Below are 21,758 nucleotides of genomic sequence, written 5' to 3'. Positions count from 1 at the left end.
GCAGCTTACCTGTAACTCCACCTATAACTTTGGAATTTTCTGACCTCCAAAGACACCTACACACTCATGTGTCTATTAGTCACAGGCACACACAAAAATAAAAATTTTTTAATTTTAAAGATGGATTTTTTTATTGAAACAGGGTTTTGCTGGCCTAGAACTCATGGAGAATTGACCTTTTTTTCAAGACAGGGTTTCTCTGTGTTACAGCTCTGGCTGTCATGAAAATCACTGTGTAGACCATGCTAGCCTTGAACTCACAGAGATCAGTCTGCCTCTGCCTCCCAAAAACTGGGATCAAAGGCATGCACTACCACCTGGTGAATTGACTTTTAATGAGGAAAATGAGGCAAAAGAAAGATGTTTGTTTTATTTCGGCCAAACATGAAGAAAAGAAATGAAAAGAAAGTAAATCCTGAAGTCTGTGGTGACTTGTCTATAGCTGTGTATCCCCTCCTCAGGATCTAGAGACAGTTAGCAGTTGCTGGGGAAGACAAGACACTTTCTTCAGTGGTGTAGCCAAGTACGCTATCCATGCTCTTGTTAACAACCCTAATTAACTCTCTGGGTCACATAGACCACAAAGAGACAGGAAGTAGAAGGGAGACTGATATGGGAAAGGGACAGTCATCGGGGTGAAGAGAGCTAATGAGGGTGGGGGTGAATGCCACCAAAATGTAATTTACCATATATGAATGGGAATGGCATAATGAAATGCACTTTTATATAGTTAATATGTTAATTTTAAACATTTTTAAAAATAATTTTCATTAACCTTTGAAATTTCTTCAGGTGTCTTCAGAGTTGCAGCATGAGGGGGGTTCTTGGATCCTGAGCCTGTCATTGTCCTGAGGCCAGATTATTAAAATGATTTGTAATAGATAAAATGGGAACAGGATCTTAACAGGAAGTGCTACAAGTAAATGCAATCTCACATAGGAGCAGGAGGCATAGATAATGAGAGGTAAATCTGGACACAGGGTGGGTGTGGAGAGGTGGGACCAGAGAACAGAGAGGCAAGGAACTTGATCAAGTTACCCATAGCTCTGCTAGACTAAGGGGAACTGGCAGCAACCATGCGGTCCCTTGGTGCGGGGCTTGGATACAGCTCACAAGGGAACCTTCGATGTCAAATTGTACCACTACCCTTGTGTGGGTCTCTGATTTATATTGTGACTCGTTTTGTTGTTTTCTGAAAGAAAATATGCTGGTTAGCAAAAAATGAGTTTTCTGGGTCTCTCCAGCACATATGTCTCATTGTGAATTAACAAACGGGCAGCTGGGTTTACATAGCATCTCCTTGAAGGCCTAGTCAGCAGTAGGGCATGCCTGGGGCTGCAGGCTCTGTCTCAGGAGTACACCCTTAAGAATTATCACCAAGAGCTAGGACACAGCCCAGTTGGTGGAGTGCTTACTCAGCAGGTTCATGGCTATGAGCTCCATCTCTGGCACTGAGGTAACTTGGAGTGGTAGCACACATCTGTGTTTCTAGTACCTGGGAGGCTGGAGGGAAGAGGAACAGGTTCGAGGTCACCTTCAGCTGCATAGAGATCAATAGCAGCCTGGGCAGAATAAGACTCTAGTGTGTGTGTGTGTGTGTGTGTGTGTGTGTGTGTGTGTGTGTATATATATATATATATATATATATATATATATATATATATAAATCTGCCTCACAAAGCCCCTGTCAAACTTCTACACCTGCCATCTAAGCTCAACTTGTGACTCTGAAGCTACATTATCAAAAGTCCCCCTTCTGATTTCGGCAAAGTTGCTTGTGAAGATTTGGGAGCTGCAGGGATGTGGCAGAGGGAACCAGGCCCAAGGGCAGGGTTAGGTGAGGTGAGGTGAGGTGAGGTCAGGGGGAAAATAAGGGCATAAGAGTAAAGCAATTCTGTATTCTGATTCGTACGCAGATGTAGGTGAGTGTCCAGACAAGTTATTTCACCAAAACCACAGTCACAGCTTTCAATGCCAGATGCAGTTACTGTTTTAGAGATTAGACTGCCCTCTTGTGGGAAATAAGAGGATAAAGTTTCATGGTATTTTCCCCTTACCTTTCACCAAGAACAATTTGTAGGGCATGCCTGTCTTCTCAGGGCATGACTAGGCCACTACCACTTACAAAAACAGTCACAATTCTACTAGGACATTTTGGTTTTTCAAGAGAATCTAGAAACTCAAGATCCCCCCCCTCAGGTTTTGCATGATGTTAAGAACTATTTTACTTATTTGAAAAATATTTGGAACATAGTTGGCATATTAGTGTTTAGTATGGTTTGGTGACTCTGAGTAATTAATATAGAGAGTGTGGTCAGCAGCCAGGATGTTAGTTCAGCCAGCACAGTTCAGCAAGTCTAGGAGACAGGTGGATTGCATAAATGCTAAGTCTACCCCAAGTCAATGAAGAACTATTAAAGGTAAAGATCTAGAAGGCATGGTGGCCCCCACACATTTAATCCCAGCACTCGGGGAGCAGAGGCAGCCAGATCTCCATGAGTGTGAAGCCAAACTGATCTACATATCCAGTTCCAGGTCACCCAAGGCTACATAGCAAGACTATCTCATGATGGGGGAGGAGCTAGTTAAATTGGCCAAGTCATGTGATCTTAACATTAGAAAAAAAAAAGTCATAAATAACACTATGAGTGGTCCCAGCTAGGAAGGAGGAGAGATGGAACTGAGAGGCTGGGGATTTAGATAGCTCAGGCAGTTCTTCAGAAGCTATGCAAAAGAGCTGAGTGCAGTGGCCTGCACGGGTTATCCCAGTACTGGGGAAGCAGAGACAGGAGGATCCCTGGAGCTTGCTGGCCAGTCAATCAGTGAACTTCAGGTTCAAGGAGTTCTCAAAAAATAGACGGTGGTTGATAAAGATATCCAGTATCAACCCTTGGATATAAAGATATCCACCGTCAACCCTTGGCACACCTGTTGGACCACACAAATGCACAAGCACACACACTCAGGTTAGCCCCCAGGAATGCTTTAAGCGGCACTGCCATGTTGGTAGATGGAGTCACAGAAGCTCATAAGGGTCACAGCTTTGTCACAGGAATTACAGAAGCTGAAGTTCACGCACAGTAAGAACATCAGCCTCTCACCTTGAGGCTCCACAGAAGATCAAGACTTGGGATGCTCACAAGGTGCTCTCTGTTTCCTTGAGGATGAAGAAGTCTGTCATCAAATCACAGAACAGGCCTGTGAGGCCCAGAAAGCACTAAAACCACCTGCAGGGCTGCGAGCAATGCAATTGGGAGTTAGGGAGTTGAAACTTCCTCCCCAAGGAGTGAGCTCCTCCCCAAGCAGAGCAGAGCACACTTTCGGCTGACCTGACCAGTGGGAAGATGATGAATGCGGACTCCAAGCACTTTGCCAGAACACAGACAGCATCTTCACCTCGCTTTATTTTATCAAGGTCTGGGAAGATTGGAAATCTTAAAATTGCACCCGGTTCTCTCAACAAACACATGTCTTTTGTTTTTGAGGTTATTTTTATTAATCCTCTCATCAAATAGAATCATGTTTAAGTGTGTTCTACTGCCCCACAGCTTCAGGGTTAATTGTTCAAGCACTCAGATGCCCAGGCCTCAGAGCCATGGAATCAAGGAATATGGAGACAGGGCCCAGAAGACTGCATCCTTCAGATACTGACTTCCCAGGGATTCCTAGGACATTTAAGGTTGGGAGGTATTCATGTGCAGAAGAAATCTATCATCACGACACAAGGAGCAGTGAAGTAAGATCCACTGTCATGATTAAAGCCATCATTGTATGGCTACCAAATCATTAGGACTTGAGAATGCTTTAAGTGATTCTGCCCCTCCCATATTTTAGCCATATTTTAGCTGCCTCTTATCTGATGCCCTTCTTTTGATGAATTCCCGCTGTGTTGCTCTTGAGGTAGAGAGGGTCTACCTCTCCCTTCTGAGACCACTGAGTCACTGCTGCTATGAAGTGCAAGCATGTGACCAAGACTGGGCCAATTTCTAGTTCCTCTCTGTAAATTGTAAATTGTAATATATACATGATAAAGAAAAAAGCAGGGGCTGCCCACGCAGCTCATCAGAGAATACACTTATGGCCAAGCCTGACAACTGAGTTCAAGCCTCAGAACCCACATGGTAAAAGAACTGATTCCAGCAAGTTGTCCTCTGACTTCTGCATGAGCACACACACACTAAATATATATAATAAATAATAAATTTTAAATGGAATTACAGTGGAGATTTCATAAGGGCACTGGTTGTGTTGGAGTCGTGCCCAGCATGTCCAATGATGGCTACAGCTACAGCATCCTCAATGCAAATCAGCAGCACCCCAACCTCCACCTGCTCCCTGTCTAGACTCCGGGCTGTGGCTCCCACATCCTGGCTTCTGCTGTTCTTCTCTAGACTTCCCAGAAGATCTGCAACATGCCCTACTGCTTGTTTAAACCTGCTAAAAGCAGTCACTGCCCATTTCACTTACTTCAGTACAAATCAAATAACCATTCTGGACCATTCATTAGTATCAGCACCACAACTTGAAAATATCCACATCTTGACCCAAAGCTGAAGAAGCTAATCACACCAAGACAGAAACTTGTGGGGTGGTGGGAATATAGCTGAGTGGTAGAGCATTTGCCTAGTGATACTCGGGCCCTGGGTTCAATACCAACTACCAAGAAGAAAAAAGGAGGGGGGAGGGGAAAGAGAGGGAGGGAGGAAGAGAGCAAGGGAAGGAAAAGGAAAGGAAAGGAAAGGAAAGGAAAGGAAAGGAAAGGAAAGGAAAGGAAAGGAAAGGAAAGGAAAGGAAAGGAAAGATGGCTCTATGGTTAAAAGTACTTGCACCACCTGCAGAGGACCTGGGTCCGGTTCCCAGCCCTCACAGGCAGTCACAATGACCTGTAACTCTAGTAAGAGATCCAACAATTTCTGGCATGCATCAGCACCAAGTACACACATGATGCACATACATGCATTCATGCAAACACTCGCACACAAGCTGAAAACAAATACCAAAAACTGAATCCACACACAATTTCTCAGAGCATGTACACTACACTGAGTAATATTAGGGTAGACAGATTTTTTTCATATGCCATACTATTTAGAAGTATTTGTTGTGTTTCCTATTTCCTTGAGAAAAGAAAGCAACTTGGAAAAAACCCGTTTCGTATGTTTGCTATCTTTAGCGTGTGTGGCATGCATGCAGATGTCAGAGAAGAACCTACTGTGGATCCATTTCTCTCCTCCCACCTTTACATGGGCTCCAGGCATATAGCTCAGGTTGCCAGACCTGCATGGAAAGTGTCTACCTGCTGAGCCAGCCCGATGGCTTGTAAAATCCATTTCTAGATAAAGCGAGGGAGAGAAAAGAAACAGAAATGCTTGATTCCGAACATTCCAGGACTCCCTGTGGCTGACACCATGAAAAGCTTCCAAGACCAGACTCACTTTAGCAAAGACTTTAAGGTGGATATGAAGTGGGACATCATAGGAGAAGAAATGCAGGTTGTTCCAGCTCTGCAGTGTGACAAGCTTCAAAAACCTATACACTGGCTGCAACTTGCAGCATGTTTCTCATCGAAACACGCTAGTGCCTCCAGCTAGCCTGCAAAAGTGCCCTTCACGTGAATGTGAAATGAGAGAGTCATGGAAGCAATGGATGAAGCTTCTCTACATACTACCTGAAGGAGGTTGTCAGAGGACTCTCAGGAAAGCAGATCCACCAGTGGAAAAGTTAGATTCCGTAATAGAGGCTCCAAATAGATGGCTATGGTCTGGACGCACGTTTATATGATAAAGATGCATGCCTTGTGATCCCTGTGAAGTTCCTTGGCTTTTGCAGGCACACATGGACATCAGCTTATTCCTCACATTACATGCACCCACCAGTCTTCTTTACTTTTCAAGTTCAATCATCATATTAAAATGAATGATCATCTGCCTTTCCAGGAATCCGAGTTTCCAGTGTTGAAAGGGACCTGGAGACCATTTTGTCAAACTCCTGCCTAATGCAGGATCCTTTTGTAAAATCCTAACCAAGCCACACTCGATCTGAGAAAGCCCCCTAGAAGCTCCTATAGCCCTAACTCTATGGAGTCTTTACTGACACTGATCCCAAACCAGTTTTCATGAAGTGACCAGTCACTTGTTTCTCTTCCATCTGAGCCACCTAGGACAAATCTAAGACCTCTCCTATAGAATACAACTTTAAAATGGGCCACCTCCTGGCCTTCTGAGATTTGAGCTTTATCACTTCCAGAATGCATTCTCCATACTCCAGACATCTATGTCACTATCTAGTGTCCTTGAAAGAAAACAACTGACTAGGCCAAAGCGTACGAGGCAGTGGTACTTTCTGATATGGACATCTTATCTCCATCTAGCCTGGAACTTAAGTTGACGTTTCATAACACAGTGCATCACTGAGCAAAAACCAGAGATGCTTTTTACAAAGAATGGTCAAAATGAACACTCTCCATTATAAATGTGTAGTACTGGGCTTTTTTCGTCCCATCATACCCTTATAGAGAGCAGCCCTGACCCTCTTCCAGTATTATATAACCCTCAGCCTCCAAGAGCTCAGCTATCTGGACCATGGGAAGGACCCTGATGCCAGCAGAACCATGACCCAGGCCTCTTCCAATTTACATGGGGAAATCCAATAGTAAAATGTAATCAGTGTCTTAAGTGATCTAAAATGAGGGGGCAATATGAAGCTGAAGCCGGACATGCCCAAAAGTCCTCAGGGCCCATGAAAGATGCATATGCTGGAGATCTCCTGGCCTGGGGACTGCAGGCAGGCCCACTCGCCCTAGAGGGACCAAAACATCCAGAGTCTGCTGGCATTGTGGTGCTAGTCTAGCCCTCACTCAGGAGAGAGGTGAGCATGAGCCCCTGTCTCAGGCCCAACTTCCACTTGCCCTCTTTGGGATCTCCTGGCCAGGAGACTTCAGGCAGGTCCACTCGTCCCAGGCATTTCAAGCCATCCAGAGTCTGCTGATGAAGAAGGTCATTTCATATTCATCACTGGAAAAATCCATCAGGATGAGGTCTCAATTCTGAACATCTATATCCCAAATACAAAGGCATCCACGTTTGTAAGAGAAACATTACTAAAATTCAAATCACACATAAAACCTCACACACAGTAAGATACTTCAACACCCCACTCTCACCACTACAGAGGACCACCAGACAGAAACTTAAAGAAACAAAAGAACTAACAGAAGTTATGACCCAATCGGGTTTAACAGACATCTATAGAACATTCCATCCAAACACAAAAGAATATACCATCTTCTCAGCGCCACATGGAAACTCTAAAATCAACCACATACTTGGCAACATAGCAAACCTCAACAGATACAAATAAACTTGGAATAACCCCCTGTATCTTATCAGACCGCCATGCTTTAAAGTTAGATTTCAACAACAACACAAATTGCAGAAACCCTACAAACTCATTGAAATTGAACAATGTGCAAATGCACCATTCCTGGGTCAAGAAAGAAAGAAAGAAAGAAATTATAGACTTCCTAGAATTCAATGAAAATGAAGACACTTATTGGACACTTTGAAAGCAGTACCAAGAGGAAAGTTCATAGCACTAAGCGCCCACATGAAAAAAACTAGAGAATAGCCACACTAGAGAATTAACAGCACAATTGAAAGCTCTAGAACAAAAAAAAAAAGCAAACTCACCCCAGAGGAGTAGACGCCAGGAAATAATCAAATTGAGGGCTAAAATCAATAAGGTCTAAACAAAGAAAACAATACAAAGAATCAATGGAGAAAATCAACAAGATAGACAAACCTTTATCCAATCTAACCAAAAGGCAGAGAGAGAATATGAACATTAACAAAATCAGAAATTAAACGGGGAACATAACAACGGACAATAAGGAAATACAGAGAATTTTTAGGTCATACTTTGAAAACCTATACTCCAGCCGGGCGTTGGTGGCACACGCCTTTAATCCCAGCACTCGGGAGGCAGAGGCAGGCGGATCTCTGTGAGTTCGAGGCCAGCCTGGTCTACAGAGCTAGTTCCAGGACAGCCTCCAAAACAATACAGAGAAACCCTGTCTCGAAAAACCAAAAAAAAGAAAACCTATACTCCACAAAATTCGAAAACGTAAAGGAAATGGACAATTGTCTGGATAAATATCGCTTACCAAAATTAAATCAAAAACAGATAAGCAATTAACCCTTAATGAAATAGAAGCAGTCATCAAAAGTCTCCCAACCAAAAAAACGCCTGGGTCAAATGGTTTCAGTGCAGAATTCTACCAGAAATTCAAAGTGCTAATACCAATACTCCTCAAATTGTTCCACACAACAGAAGCAGAAGGTTCATTGCCAAACTCTTTACCAAGCTACAATCACCTTGATACCCAAGCCACACAAAGACACAACTAAGACAGAACTACAGACCAATATCCTTCATGAACATTAATGCAAAAATAATCAATAAAATACTGGCAAATTGAATCCAAGAAAACATCAGAGAAATAATCCACCATGATCAAGTAGGCTTCATCCCAGGGATGAAGGGATGGTTCAACATACGAAAATCTATCAATGTAATTAATCCACCATATAAACAAACTGCAAAAGAAAGACCACATGATCATCTCACTAGATGATTAAAAACGCCTTTGACAAAATCCAACACCTCTTCATGATAAAGGTCTTGGAGAGATCTGGGATAACAGGGACATACTTAAACATAATAAAAGCTATATACAGTAAACCAACAGCCAACATCAAACTAAATGGACAGAAACTCAATGCAATTCCTCTAAAATCAGGAACAAAGCAAGGCTGTCCACTCTCTCCATACCTTTTCAACATGGTACTTGAAGTTCTAGCCATTGCCATACGACAACAAAGGGGGATCAAGGGGATACAAATTGGGAAGGAAGAGGTCAAACTTTCACTGTTTGGAGATGATATGATAGTTTACATCAATGACCCAAAGAACTCTACCAGGGAACTCTTACAGCTGATTAACACCTTCAGCAAAGTGGCAGGATACAAGATCAACTCAAGAAAATCAGTAGCCCTACTATATACAGATGATAAAAGGGCTGAAAAAGAAATCAGAGAAACATCACCCTTTACAATTGCCACAAACAACATAAAATACCTTGGGGTAATGCTAACCAAACAAGTGAAAGACCTGTATCGCAAGAACTTTGAATCTTTAAAGAAAGAAATTAAAGAAGCCCTCAGAAAATGGAAAGATCTCCCATGCGCTTGGATAGGTAGGATCAATGTAGTAAAAATGGCAATCCTGCCAAAAGCAATCTACAGATTCAATGCAATCCCCATTAAAATCCCAGCACAATTCTTCACAGACCTTGAAAGAATAATCAATTTTGTATGGAAAAACAAAAGACCCAGGATAGCCAAAACAACCCTGTTCAACAAAGCAACGTCCGGAGGCATCACCATCCCTGACCTCAAGCTCTATTATAAAGCTATAGTCCTGAAAACAGCTTGGTATTGTCACAAAAATAGACAGGTAGACCAATGGTATTGAATTGAAAACCCGGATATTAACCCACACACGTATGAACATCTGATCTTTGACAAAGAAGCTAAAAATATACAATGGAATAAAGAAAGCATCTTCAACAAATGGTGCTGGCACAACTGGAGGCTGGCATGTAGAAGAATGCGGATCGATCCATGTTTATCACCATGCACAAAACTTAAGTCCAAATGGATCAAAGACCTCAACATAAATCCAGCCACACTGAACCTCTTAGAAGAGAAAGTTGGTGGTACCCTTGAACAAATTGGTACAGGAGACAGCTTCCTGAACATAACACCACTAGCATAGACAGTGAGATCAACAATTAATAAATTGGACCTCCTGAAACTGAGAAGCTTCTGTAAGGCAAAGGACACAGTCAGCAAGACAAAAAGGCAGCCCACAAGATGGGAAAAAATATTCACTAATCCCACATCTGACAGAGGGTTGATCTCCAAAATTTACAAAGAACTCAAGAAGCAAGTCTCCAAAACACCAAAGGATCCAATTAAAAAGTGGGCTGCAGAACTAAACAGAATTTTCAATAGAGGAGTCTAAAATGGCTGAGAGGCACTTGACAAAGTGCTCAACATCCTTAGCCATCTGGAAAATGCAAATCAAAACAACTCTGAGATACCATCTCACTCCTGTCAGAATGGCTAAAATCAAAAACACCAACGACAATTTATCCTGGAGAGGTTGTGGTGAAAGGGGGACACTCCTCCATTGCTAGTGGGAGTGCCAACTGGTTCAGCCACTTTGGAAATCAGTATGGAGATTCCTCAGAAAAATGGGAATAAACCTACCACAAAACCCAGCAACTCCACTCTTAGGCATATATCCAAAAGATGCCCATTCATACAACAAGGATGTCTGTTCCACTATGTTCATAGCAGCATTATTTGTAATAGCCAGAACTTGGAAGCAACCTAGATGTCCCTCAACCGAAGAGTGGATGAAGAAAATGTGGTACATTTATACAATGGAGTACTATTCAGCAGAAAAAAACAATGGAATCCTGAGATTTGCAGGCAAATGGATGACACCAGAAGAAACCATCTGAGTGAGGTAATGCAGTCACAAAAAGAAACATGGCATGTACTCTCTCATATATGGATTTTAGACATAGATCTGGGGGGGTGCCAGCCTACAATCCCATGGCCAGAGAGTCTGGGAAACAGAAACTTCATTCAGTGGCTGATGGAAGAAGAGGCAGACCCCCAAGGTTAAGTGCTGAGGTGAACTCAAGAAAGCCAGTAACAGAGAGGGAGGACTGATGACCAAAGGGATTAAGACTGGGCTGGTTTAACCCCCAGAAACAGCTGACCTGACAAAGGTTAACTCTTGAATCCCAGGCTGATGCCTGGGAATCCAGCATGGGACTGATCAAGACCCCCTGAATGTGGGTGTCAGTGAGGAGGCCTAGGTAATCTATTGAGCCTTGGGCAGTAGATCAGTACTCATCCCGAGTATACACACAGACTTTGGACTCCCATCCAACAATGTGAGATGCACTCTCACCCTGAACTCTTGGGGAAGGGTCTAGGCCCTGCCCTATATGAAATGACAGACTATGGACACCCCCATGGAGGGCCTCACCCTCCCTGGGGAAATGAAGGGATAATGGGGGGTTGGGGGGAGGGTACGGGGGGAGGGGAGGGAAAGGGAGAGGGACCTGGAACTGACCTGTGAAGCAACCTTGTTTCTAATCTAAATTTAAACTGAAAAAAAAAAAAAAACCACCACCCACTGTTTATGCTGGAGAGGTGTGGAGAAAGGGGAATACTCCTCCACTGCTGGTGGGAGTACATACTCATATAGCCACTTTGGAAAGCAGTATGATGGTTCCTCAGGAAAATGGGAATCAGTCTACCACAAGATACAGTAATTCCACTCTTAGGCATATACCCAAAGGATGGACATTCATACAATAAGGACATCTGTCAGCTATGTTCATAGCAGCATTATTTGTAATAGCCAGAACCTGGAAGCAACCTATATGGCCCTCAACTGAAGAATGGATAAAGAAAATGTGGTACATTTACACAATGGAGTTCTACTCAGTGAGGGGAAAAATGGAATCTTGAAATTCATAGACAAATGGATGGAACTAGAAGAAACCATCCTGAGTGAGGTAACGCAGTCACAAAAAGAGAAACATGGTATGTACTCACTCATATATGGATTTTAGACATAGAGAAAAGGATTACCAGCCTACAACCCACACCGTCAAAGAAGCTAAGAAACAAGGAGGACCCTCAGAGACACATACATGGTCCCCCAGAGAAGGGGAAAGGGACACGATCTCCTGAACAAATTGGGAGCATGTGGGTGGGGTAGTTAGGAGAAAGAGAAGGGGAGAAGAGGAGGGGAGAGAAGGACATGAGGGAACAGGAAGATTGAGTCAGGGGGAAGAATAGAGGAGAGCAAGAAAAGAGATACCATAATAGAGGGAGCCATTATAGGTTTAGAGAGAAATCTGGCACTAGGGAAATGTCCAGAGACCTGAAAGAATGACCCCAACTAACAATCTAAGCAATAGTGGAGAGAGTACCTTAAATGCCATCCTAGAGCCTTCATCCAGTAGCTGATGGAAGCAGAAGTAAACACCCACAGCTAATCACTGAGCTGAACTCCTGGAATCCAGTTATAGAGAGTGAGGAGTGATGAGCAAAGGAGTCAAGACAAGGCTGGAGAAACCCACAGAAACAGTGGACCTGAACAAGGGGGAGCTCATGGACCCCAGTCTGATGGCTGGGAAACCAACATAGGACCGAAACAAACCCCTTGAATGTGGGTGTCAGTTAGCAGGCCTGGGCAATCTATGGGGCCTCTGAAGTGGATCGTTATTTATCCCTAGTACACAAATGGACTTTGGTAACCAATTCCACATAGAGGGATACTCTTTCAGCCTAGACACAAGGGGGAGGACCTAGGCCCTGTTACAAATGATATGACTTTGAAGATCCCCCATGGAAGACTTCACCCTCCCTGGGGAGCACAAAGGGGATGGGATAGGTGGTTGGTGAGGGGCAGAGGAGGAGGGGAGGGAGAGGGAACTGGAGTTGACATGTAAAACAAACTTGTTTCTAATTTAAATTTCAAAAAAGGGAAAAAATATCAAATGTAAAGGGAACTCAAACAAAAACTAGACACTGAAAAAATACGCATATGCCAGCTCATCATTCAGGAATTTTCTGAAAAATATCTGTCCACCTCTTTGACACAGTTCACTTTTTCTTCTTTCCCACATAAGATCACCAATAGTCTCCAAAGTCTTCTTCAGACACTTTCAGGACTTGAGACAGAAATTGTGAGGCTACACAGTCGCTATCACAGTGAAGGCAAACTAGTCATCTGAAGATCACTTTGGGTTTTTGAGTCAGAATCTCTCTGTGATGCTTAGTTCAACCTTGAACTCATCCCTCTCCTGCTTCTGCCCCTTAAGTGATAGGATTGCAATCAAGTACCAATGTGCTCAGCAAGATTACCTTTTTTTTCTTTTTCAGTACCATGGGTGGAACCTAGGGCCTTATTAATGAAGATAGCCAGTTTGAAAAAGACTAGAGATGGGGCCAGCAAGATGGTTCAGGGGGTAAAAGCACTTCTTGTCAAAGCTGATGACCTGAGTTTGGTCCCCAGATCACACATGGTGAAAGGAGAGAGAACCAACTCTCACAAGTTGTCCTCTGACCTACACACATGATGCATTGTGTAGTACATGCATCTACACACACTAAATAAATAAAATGTACATGCATCTACACACACTAAATAAAATGTAATAAAAATTGTTGATAGGGAGTTCATCTGATTTCAGGGTATTAAAAAATGGGGCCCAAGGACGCTGAAGACTCTGAATAGACTGATAAACTTTACAACGCATGAAGCCCAGTACCAGAACGACAGTGTTCCCACTCGCCACTCCCTGACTCTCTCCCATGCCCTCAGCTGCTGTCCAAGCTAAATCCGGATTAAAGACTAGACTGTTCAGCTAAGCCTTTGCTTTTCATGTTTAATTCTTGTTCACAGGTTTTAGATGGGTTTTATTTGGAGAACAGAGTGGAAATGTACCATAGTTGAAAGAGAAAATGGGTAACTGCAGGGAAAAGGGTGACTTTTAAAAATAATTATCCTATAAGGGGTAGCATTTCTGAAATTAAGGAATTGACCAGCACAGGCAAAACATAACTTGTTTCTGGCATTACAGATTCAATTTGTTAGCATTAGAATGAGGGTCTTTCAGATATCTGAATATTCAAAATGTATGAATATATTTGGCTAAGTGGCTAACTTGACAGCCACTTAGAAATACCATCCCTTCCCTTTGGAGCAGTAATCATAGAGACCTTAATGTAATTTTGAAAGAGTTAGGTTTTTTTTTAAAGGAAAGGGTGATAGAAGAGAACGGTAAGTTGTGCTATGCAGTGAGGATGGCTTTAATCCCCGCAGTCACTGATTTTAAGACTTGAAAAGCTCTAACACAAACAGACATTTTGTTGAGTGTTTGCTACGTCAATCTCAACTTGAGACGCACACTGACTACTGGGCTCAGGTACAGGCAGCCCCAAGAGTGCGGAGGGCCTGCCAGGGTGTAAAAAGTGCATTAAACCTTGTAAGCCGGGCCAGCAAGACAGCTCAGCAGGTAAAAGTGCTTGCCAGCCAAGCCTGACTTCCTAAACCCAATCCCCCAAACCTGCATAAAGGTGAAGGTGAGAACCCCACAAAATTGTCCCTTCATCTAGACATAAGATAATATTTAATTGTGTTAAACCTTTGCAAACCATTCCAATCTGCCAGCTCTAACCCAGCCCCCAGCCATTTAACTACAGTCCCTCTAACTGTCTGCCAGTTAACAAAATGTACTCTCCTGAGGCGCATACCGTCTCCTGAGAAAAAGATGCTGTTTTCCTCTCTCAGGGCCTTCATCACCCAGAATACAGACTGGCACCTAATAGTACCTCTTATTAGTTCCACCTTCCTAAGTGCTCTCTGCTTACTTTACCGTGGCTCCACCCTCAGAACAGCCCTGTGATACAGACTCTCCCCTGTGCCCATTTTACAGATAAGAACAATGAGGCACGTGGAAGTACAGAGTGATGGGGGTGGCACAACCAGGTTGTGGAAAGGCCAGAATTGGAACTCATGGCGCGGTCCTTTTGATCTGTGTGCTCTGCTGCCCCCACAGCAAACCGTCACTCCATTATTAAGCAAATGGGAGCTGAATGTAATCTCAGAGTTCAGATGGGAAGAGTCACATGTCCCCCTCCCAAAGCATGGGAAGGAAAGGGGAGGAGAGACAGGCAGAGTGTCAACATGATACCTCCGAGGCAGGGAGGGACCCTGGGCAGCGGGCCTCCGGGCCTCGAGCACATCTGGCACAGTCTCCTTCTCTCCTCTGGGACCAACACCTTTAATAATAGGCTTGCCCACCCCCCCCCCCCCAAGCACCACCTTTCCCTTCGGAGCACATATCCCTCCCCTCCCCCTCCCTGCCCTGAGAATAAGGTGCTGCTGTTGCTGCTGTTGTACAAGGACAGCACGCGGCTGGCAGAAACTCACAGTCAGGCAGAACGCGGGGTCCTGGCGGCTTCCATTTCCTAAGTATTCAGCAAGCCCCTTCCCCTCCTGTAGCTCCACCTCTGAAACCCTCCAACTTCAATGTGTTGCCCTCATGTGCCCGAAGGTTCGCTACTTTTCCTCTTTCGGACATGCCATCTTCCCAAACAAACCACGAATCGCCCGAAGGGTCAGTGTCTGAACACCAGCGATGGGGATGGAGTTGGAAGCTTCCCACTGCGTGGAGTGGTGTAAACTAGTTTACATAAACCTTTGAAAGCTTTCAGTAAACGCAAGGTAGCTAGTACAGCACCTTACTGGCTGTGGAGAGGGGACCTTCCAAGGAAGAGGAAGAAGAAAGAAGAGGAATTGAAACCAGGGTACCCAAACACATCCACTCAGCCTATGGGGCAGAACAGATTCAAACACAACCACCCTCAGCCTGCATGGTAGGACACATTGTTTTAACCGCCGTTATCAGAGTTACTACAAAGCTGGGTTCTACACCCTCAGTGTCGTGATTGACCGGTAGTACACAGCCTTATATCTAACATGAAAAGTATATGTGAACAATTAAAATCCTGGTATCTAAAAGACCACATTTTAAAGAGCCTATAAAGTAGCTTAACACGAAAAGTACAGGAAATACACAATCAAAGCAAATCAGTGTTGAAGTGAAAGATTGCCTCCCTTTGTCTTCTACAAAAAGCCATCAGCAAATATTTGTGAAGCATTTTTCCTGATTTTCCCATCCTTTTCCCCCTTACTCAGAATTTATGAAGTCAATGTTATTTAAATTAAAAACAAGAATTCTTCTTGAAACATGTAATATCCAACCAAGTCCTGATTTTTTATTCTTCCTCTTAATTTGTAACAGAAACTCTAAGAAAATAAAATCTAAGGTTAAGGAAATTTCCATCAATGTGAAGAAAATATTTTCCAAAATTAAAATAACAAGTTCCTCCCTGGTTCACATAACTGATTTAAGTTGCAGATACATGGCTGCCCTGGAGATCACCTTCCTCCACACGTTCCTAGAAACAGCCAAGTCAACATCCTTCAAAGCAATTGGCCGGTCCTCTCTGGGGCTACCTCCTTTAGGAGATGCTGCACATATGACCAATGCTACATAAATATTCCAGGATATGCTTCCCCATCCTGGAATTTCCTGTAAGTTGCACAAAATCTTTTAAATCGTTCACAGTAAGCCATAAAATAATCAGATATAAAAGAAAGCTATGCCAGTCCCTTCATTAATGCCTACATTTCTTATCAATATTTTAGAAAACGTAGAGGTACTGCATTGTAATCTTGGGAGAAAGATTTGCTGTTTACACTGCTTTACTAAAAAGCTTAGGATTGCTACATGTCTTACATCACATAGTACTCCTGACTTGGGCAGGAGCCTTCATATTATAATCCATAGGCAAAAATGGCTCGGTGAGGACATGTAGCCTGGGGTACGTGAGACCCTGAGTTTGGCCCACAGCACTAACAAAAGTTAGGATGATGCATGTCAGGGCTAAAGAGATACCTCAGTGGCTAAGAGCATAAACTGTGCTTGTAGAGGGACCAAGTACAGTTCTAGCATCCAAACTGGGTGGCTCACTGCCACCTGTAACACCAGCTCCAGGGGCATCTGATGTCTCTGGGCTCCAAGAGCACCTGAGCTCACATGCACACACACACACACACACACACACACACACACACACACACACACACACAATTTTTCAAGAGTACAAAGGGTATCTTTTTATAAACTTTTGCTTCCATTTGTGTCTGAGTGCCTTACACACATGTGAGTACTTGGTGCTGGAAGAGGCCTAAGGAGGGCATCAGAGTCCCTGGGACTGGAGTTACAGATGGTTGTGAGCCGCCATGTGGGCCCTGGGAACTAAACTTGGGTCCTCTGCAGTGAGTCCTCTGAACCACTGAGCCATCTTTTCCAGCTGCTTAAATTTTATTTTACATTTACGTACTTATCTTGTGTGTCTGTGTGTGGGGGGGGGTGATGTACATGTGTGCCGCGGCATCATGGAACATGTGTGGAAATCAGAGGACAGCTTGTGAGAATCTGTTCTCTCCTTCCAGTATGTGGGCTGCAGGGATCAAACTCGGGTCACCAGCCTTGATGGCAAGCACCTTTACCTGCTGAGCCATGTTGACCACCCTATAGATGTATGCCTGTAAACCCATTGATAAGATAAAACAGAAGACTCACCAGTTCAAAACCAGCCAGGGCTACATAGGGGAGGAAAAGAACAGCAAGAAAGAGTGAGTCTGAGTTATTGGAAATTACACCAGACTGAACCACAGCATCTAGCAATGTGTGATGTGCAGTTAGACGCGGACACAATTCAACCTGCCGTATGTTCAGTCTTAACAAGACGCATCCCTCAGTGCTTCCATTCCCTTACCTGTAGGCTGAGAGAGCCTGAGATCACCCAGCTGCCCACAGCTCTGAGGGCAAGGTAACACCTGTCTATACAGGCACTGTCCTGACGCCAGTTGCTAATTTAGCTTCAATTCCAAGTTTCAAATTGGGAGAGGACAGCTCAAATAAACTAAAAAGCTTCCCCAGGGAGAGCGGGCTAAGGTGACGAAATAAACCTCCTTCCTAAGCCATGGTTCCCATGCTGACAGCCACCATGATGGTGAGAGACATGCTCTGGATTTCCTACAGTCTTTAAGACTGCAGAACTTCCAAGTGGGAATTTCTTCAATAACAGGCAAAACTGGTGGTTTTCAGGTGCAATTGGAAACACTATCCCCTCTAACGGGGTTACTTTACTAAAACATGTCCACAAACACATGCGCGCACGCGCGCGCGAGCACACACACACACACACACACACACACACACACACACACAAAACACACACACACTGAAATTGCAGCTATATGAAGATAAACGATGGCTGGGTTTTTTTAAAGTGTTGGCTTTGCTGTCTTTCTGCAACCTATGAACGCTCACTTTTGCTTGTTTGGTACTGATAATATTTAAGAAGATCATACTATACAATTGTAGAGTCCCAGTTCCCAGCTTTTGGTTGTTAATAAAGGCTGTGGAGTGTGTTTTGATACGGTGAAGTATGTCTGGTTTCCTTAAGCCAGTAAAGCTCCCTAAAGTTTTATGAGTGGTAGAATCTTTGGTTGAACATATTTGAAACACCTTCATTCTAATCTGTATTCAGCTCCTTGAGGAATAACGCCTTCCTCAGCTAAGCTAAATGCTGACTAGTTGCTCATTTTAGAAAACTTTTGGTAAACCTATTTTAAAAATAAATAAAAACAAAATTCAAGGAAGGAAACTTCAAAACCCCAAAGGTTTTGTTTTCCTCTTAGGTTAGACTGGCTGAACCAGCATTGAGGATTGGCTGGGAAAAGGCTGCCATCTTGTGGCCGAACTTAAGAATTTGTCCTTTGGTGGCTGCTTCCCAGAAGATAGTGATTCTTTTGGATGGAAACCTTCTGCAGATGCTGAAGCCTTCCCCCACAAATGAGTACCGTGTACTATAGCTGAAAGTGCATTTAAGGAGACATCCATGGTGGCACATTCTACAATCCCAGAAGTGGGAAGGCTGAGGCAGGAGGGTAACGAGTTCAAGGCTAGCCTGGGCTACACAACAAAACTCAAAACCAAAGAAAAGCTGGGAATAGTAGTACAGACCTATAATCCCAGGACTTGGGAGATGGAGACAAGAGGAAAAAGAGTTCAAAGTCTTACACAGTATGTTTCAGGCCAAGGCCAATCTGGGCTACATGATTCTCTGTCTTTAAATGAGAAATGGCAGGAAGCGTCTGCAGACTGCTGGTGGACTGTCCTTAGCGATTGCTCACTAAACAGGAGCAATGACACCTGTTTTCAAGGCGACTCTGACGAGCAGCCAGGGCTGCAGTCTAGTCACTGACGGCTGAGATTTCAAAGGGTTCTGTTTTCAGAGTGTCCCTAACCTTCTCCCCAACATAGTCATTATGCTATTTCATGTAACATGCTACAGTTGGAAAACCCTTTTGCAGATCTCAAGATACTGCCAGGGGAAGTAGAATCCATGTGCAGTGGTGGCACACATTACCCCTTTATTTATAATAGTCCTCTGAGGGAAACACCATAAGGAAATTTTAACGCAGAGAAGTTTAGTTGCGTATCCAAGACGCCACAGTTAGGGACAGCCTGGGAGCCAACCCTCTTCACTTCATCTTAGCCTGAAGGCTGGGAAGCAAATCCAGAGCCCACCCTCTTACATACTGCCCTCTGCTGTCCCCTGGCTGGCCAGTCCTGCAGCTCTCTAGTTGTCCTGGGAAAAACGGACAGAAGGACCATCTCAGAGACAGCAGCCCAAAATTTCTCCCCAAGACCCTGCCTTCACTATGCTTCACCTCAGCATGGTCCGTCCTAAAGGTAAGTGGTGGGAAGGTGCCCCGCCAAGCTTGAGCAGGAGACTGCAAAGTACTTTCCCCTGTGACCCTTGTTCAGGTCAACACTGCACCAGCTGGTGCCAATGCCTTGTGCTTCCCAAGGTACCAATTTCTCTAAGTGGGAAATTAACCCACACAAAAGAACTCTCCCCCATCCTAAGAAATACAACAATACTGGCCATCGTTACCTAAGAAGAAACATTGCTGGCCTCAACCTGACCAGGGCTCTAGCCTGTCTGACAGCATGTGGACAAGGTTTGGCCGGGTCCACTCTCAAGGTCCCTGAATCTCTACCCTGCAGGACCACAGAAGAACGCCACGAGCACGCTTTTTCCACACGTGTACATCAAATGCTAGTTGACAAACGCTGCAGTCTAAAAACCAGTATCCAGTGTGATGCTGTCTGGGGAAGCGGTGGGATGAAGATACTACCTATCTTCTCTCCAGGAAACCGGTTTGGCTCCCGAGGGAGTGTCAAAATCATATTGACCGTGTGGGGACCACCTTACCCGCAGGAGCAGAGATCGCAGATGCACTTCCGCTTCACCATCCTTCACTTCGGAGCGTCACCACCGCACCCTTCTCAAGGACCTTAATAGATGCTGTATTTGCTCGGAAGAAAATTTAGGTGGTCCTTTTGCAAAATTCTGTAGTCTATTCCCTTCCTGAAGCTGTCTCTGTGCAAACAAGCAGCACCGAGCACAGACCTCTCGCCAGCCCGGCTCACGGCTTCATACTTCCCCGACCTCCGCCGCCGGAAGCACGCACCTGCCGCCAGCAGCCTGGCCCCTGCAAGCTGCAGGGTCCAGACTGAGTACCTTCACAGAGGAGGGCATCTTGAGGTGGCGATGACATCACAAGGGCCTCTTGTGAGGTCAGACTTCTCACACTACCTCACCGGCAGATCCAAGACAGAGACTCTCCAACTTGACCTTGGAAGAAGATGGCAGATATGTTGGAGGGCTTCGGAAAGCCTCTGGGTCCCCATGTCAAATAATGCAAAGACACTGTAACATATTTTGTTAGGGTGGCCGCTTGCCATCTCTAGGACACACGCCTTTAATCCCAAAACTTGGGAGGCAGAGATAGGCAGATCTCTGTGAGTTCGAGGCCAACTTGTTTCAGAAGAAATAGAAGAAGGAAGAGGAAGAGGAGGAGGAAGAGAGGGGGAGAGAGGGAGAGAGGGAGAGAGAGAGAGAGAGAGAGAGAGAGAGAGAGAGAGAGAGAGAGAGAGAGAGAGAGAGAGAGAGAGAACGAACTGCATGCCCTGACCTCCAGAATGTTGACCCTAAATCCCATTTCCAGCTTTTCCTGGAAAAAGCCTCCCTCTGTTGTTGAGAACAAAGCCCTTTGAGAGGGCCCACCCCTTTTGCTCAGGTGGTTCAATGCCTCTCCAGCTGCGGGCAATGATGCCTGGAAGCAGGGCTTCTCAAATGTTAGCAGCATCAGAACCACCTGACTTGACGAGCACCAGATTGCCAGACCCTGAATTTATGTTGTTTATGAGATCCAGAAAACATGCATCTCTTACAAGTTCTTGATGATACTGGACCATAGCCCACACTTCAAGGATCACAGCTTAGAAGATTCGATTTTGCCCTCTGACCTCTCACCCCTAATAGCTAATCTGGTCCTGAAAAACACTGTAGGTATCTGCCCTGGAATCCCCTTTATCAAATAACCCCTTATGTGAGCACAGCATGATGGCTTAGGTTGTGACTCCCACATACAGGCTGAGACAGGAAGGTCAAAAGTTCAAGACCAGCCTGGGTTGCAAAGTGAGACTTCACTCAAAGAATGAAAAACAAAACGATTCTGGGAATCGTGTTTTCACAAGCTAGCAGCTTGTTCTGATGATAAAGCAAGGTCAAAGGCCCCATTTAGAACTGCACGTGGTAGCATGAGCCTAGAACCCCTGCACCTGGAATAATGGGGCAAGAGCCCAAGCCTGGGTTACATAGCCCTTTCCCCTTTTGAAAGCAAACAGTATAGGAGTATACTACATAGTATACTTCTACAGTAGAATGTTTGGATTTAAACATGATTCTCTTTCTTATTTACATTTATTTATTGCAGGTTCTGGGTACAGAGAACAAGAGTGTGCCACAACTCCTGTGGAGGTCAGAGGACAGTCTGGAGAAGTCGGTTCTCCCTGTCTACCCTGAGGGCTCAAGGGCTGGGATTCAGATGTCAGTCTGATTCACAAGGGTCTGAGAAATCGTGAATTGCAGCAGTGTTGACTTGTTGTGTGC

At 44.4% G+C, this 21,758-nt stretch overlaps 1 protein-coding gene across 1 annotated transcript in view; it reads right to left on the bottom strand.

The window, feature by feature from the left end:
• The window catches only part of Saxo1 (stabilizer of axonemal microtubules 1), a 106,923-nt gene extending 86,469 nt beyond the window's left edge, over nt 1–20,454 (bottom strand). The window contains exon 1 of the mRNA XM_013116488.3: nt 20,016–20,454. Coding sequence (XP_012971942.2) covers nt 20,016–20,056 — 41 coding nt within the window. The 5' untranslated portion in view covers nt 20,057–20,454. The remainder of the gene's footprint in view (nt 1–20,015) is intronic.
• Between the last annotated feature and the right edge of the window lie 1,304 nt (nt 20,455–21,758).

The sequence above is a fragment of the Mesocricetus auratus genome, unplaced genomic scaffold (assembly GCF_017639785.1).
Source record: "Mesocricetus auratus isolate SY011 unplaced genomic scaffold, BCM_Maur_2.0 Super-Scaffold_100014, whole genome shotgun sequence".
NCBI lineage: Eukaryota > Metazoa > Chordata > Mammalia > Rodentia > Cricetidae > Mesocricetus > Mesocricetus auratus.
Note: the sequence above shows the minus strand (reverse complement) of the source record. Positions and strands in the feature narration are given on the sequence as shown.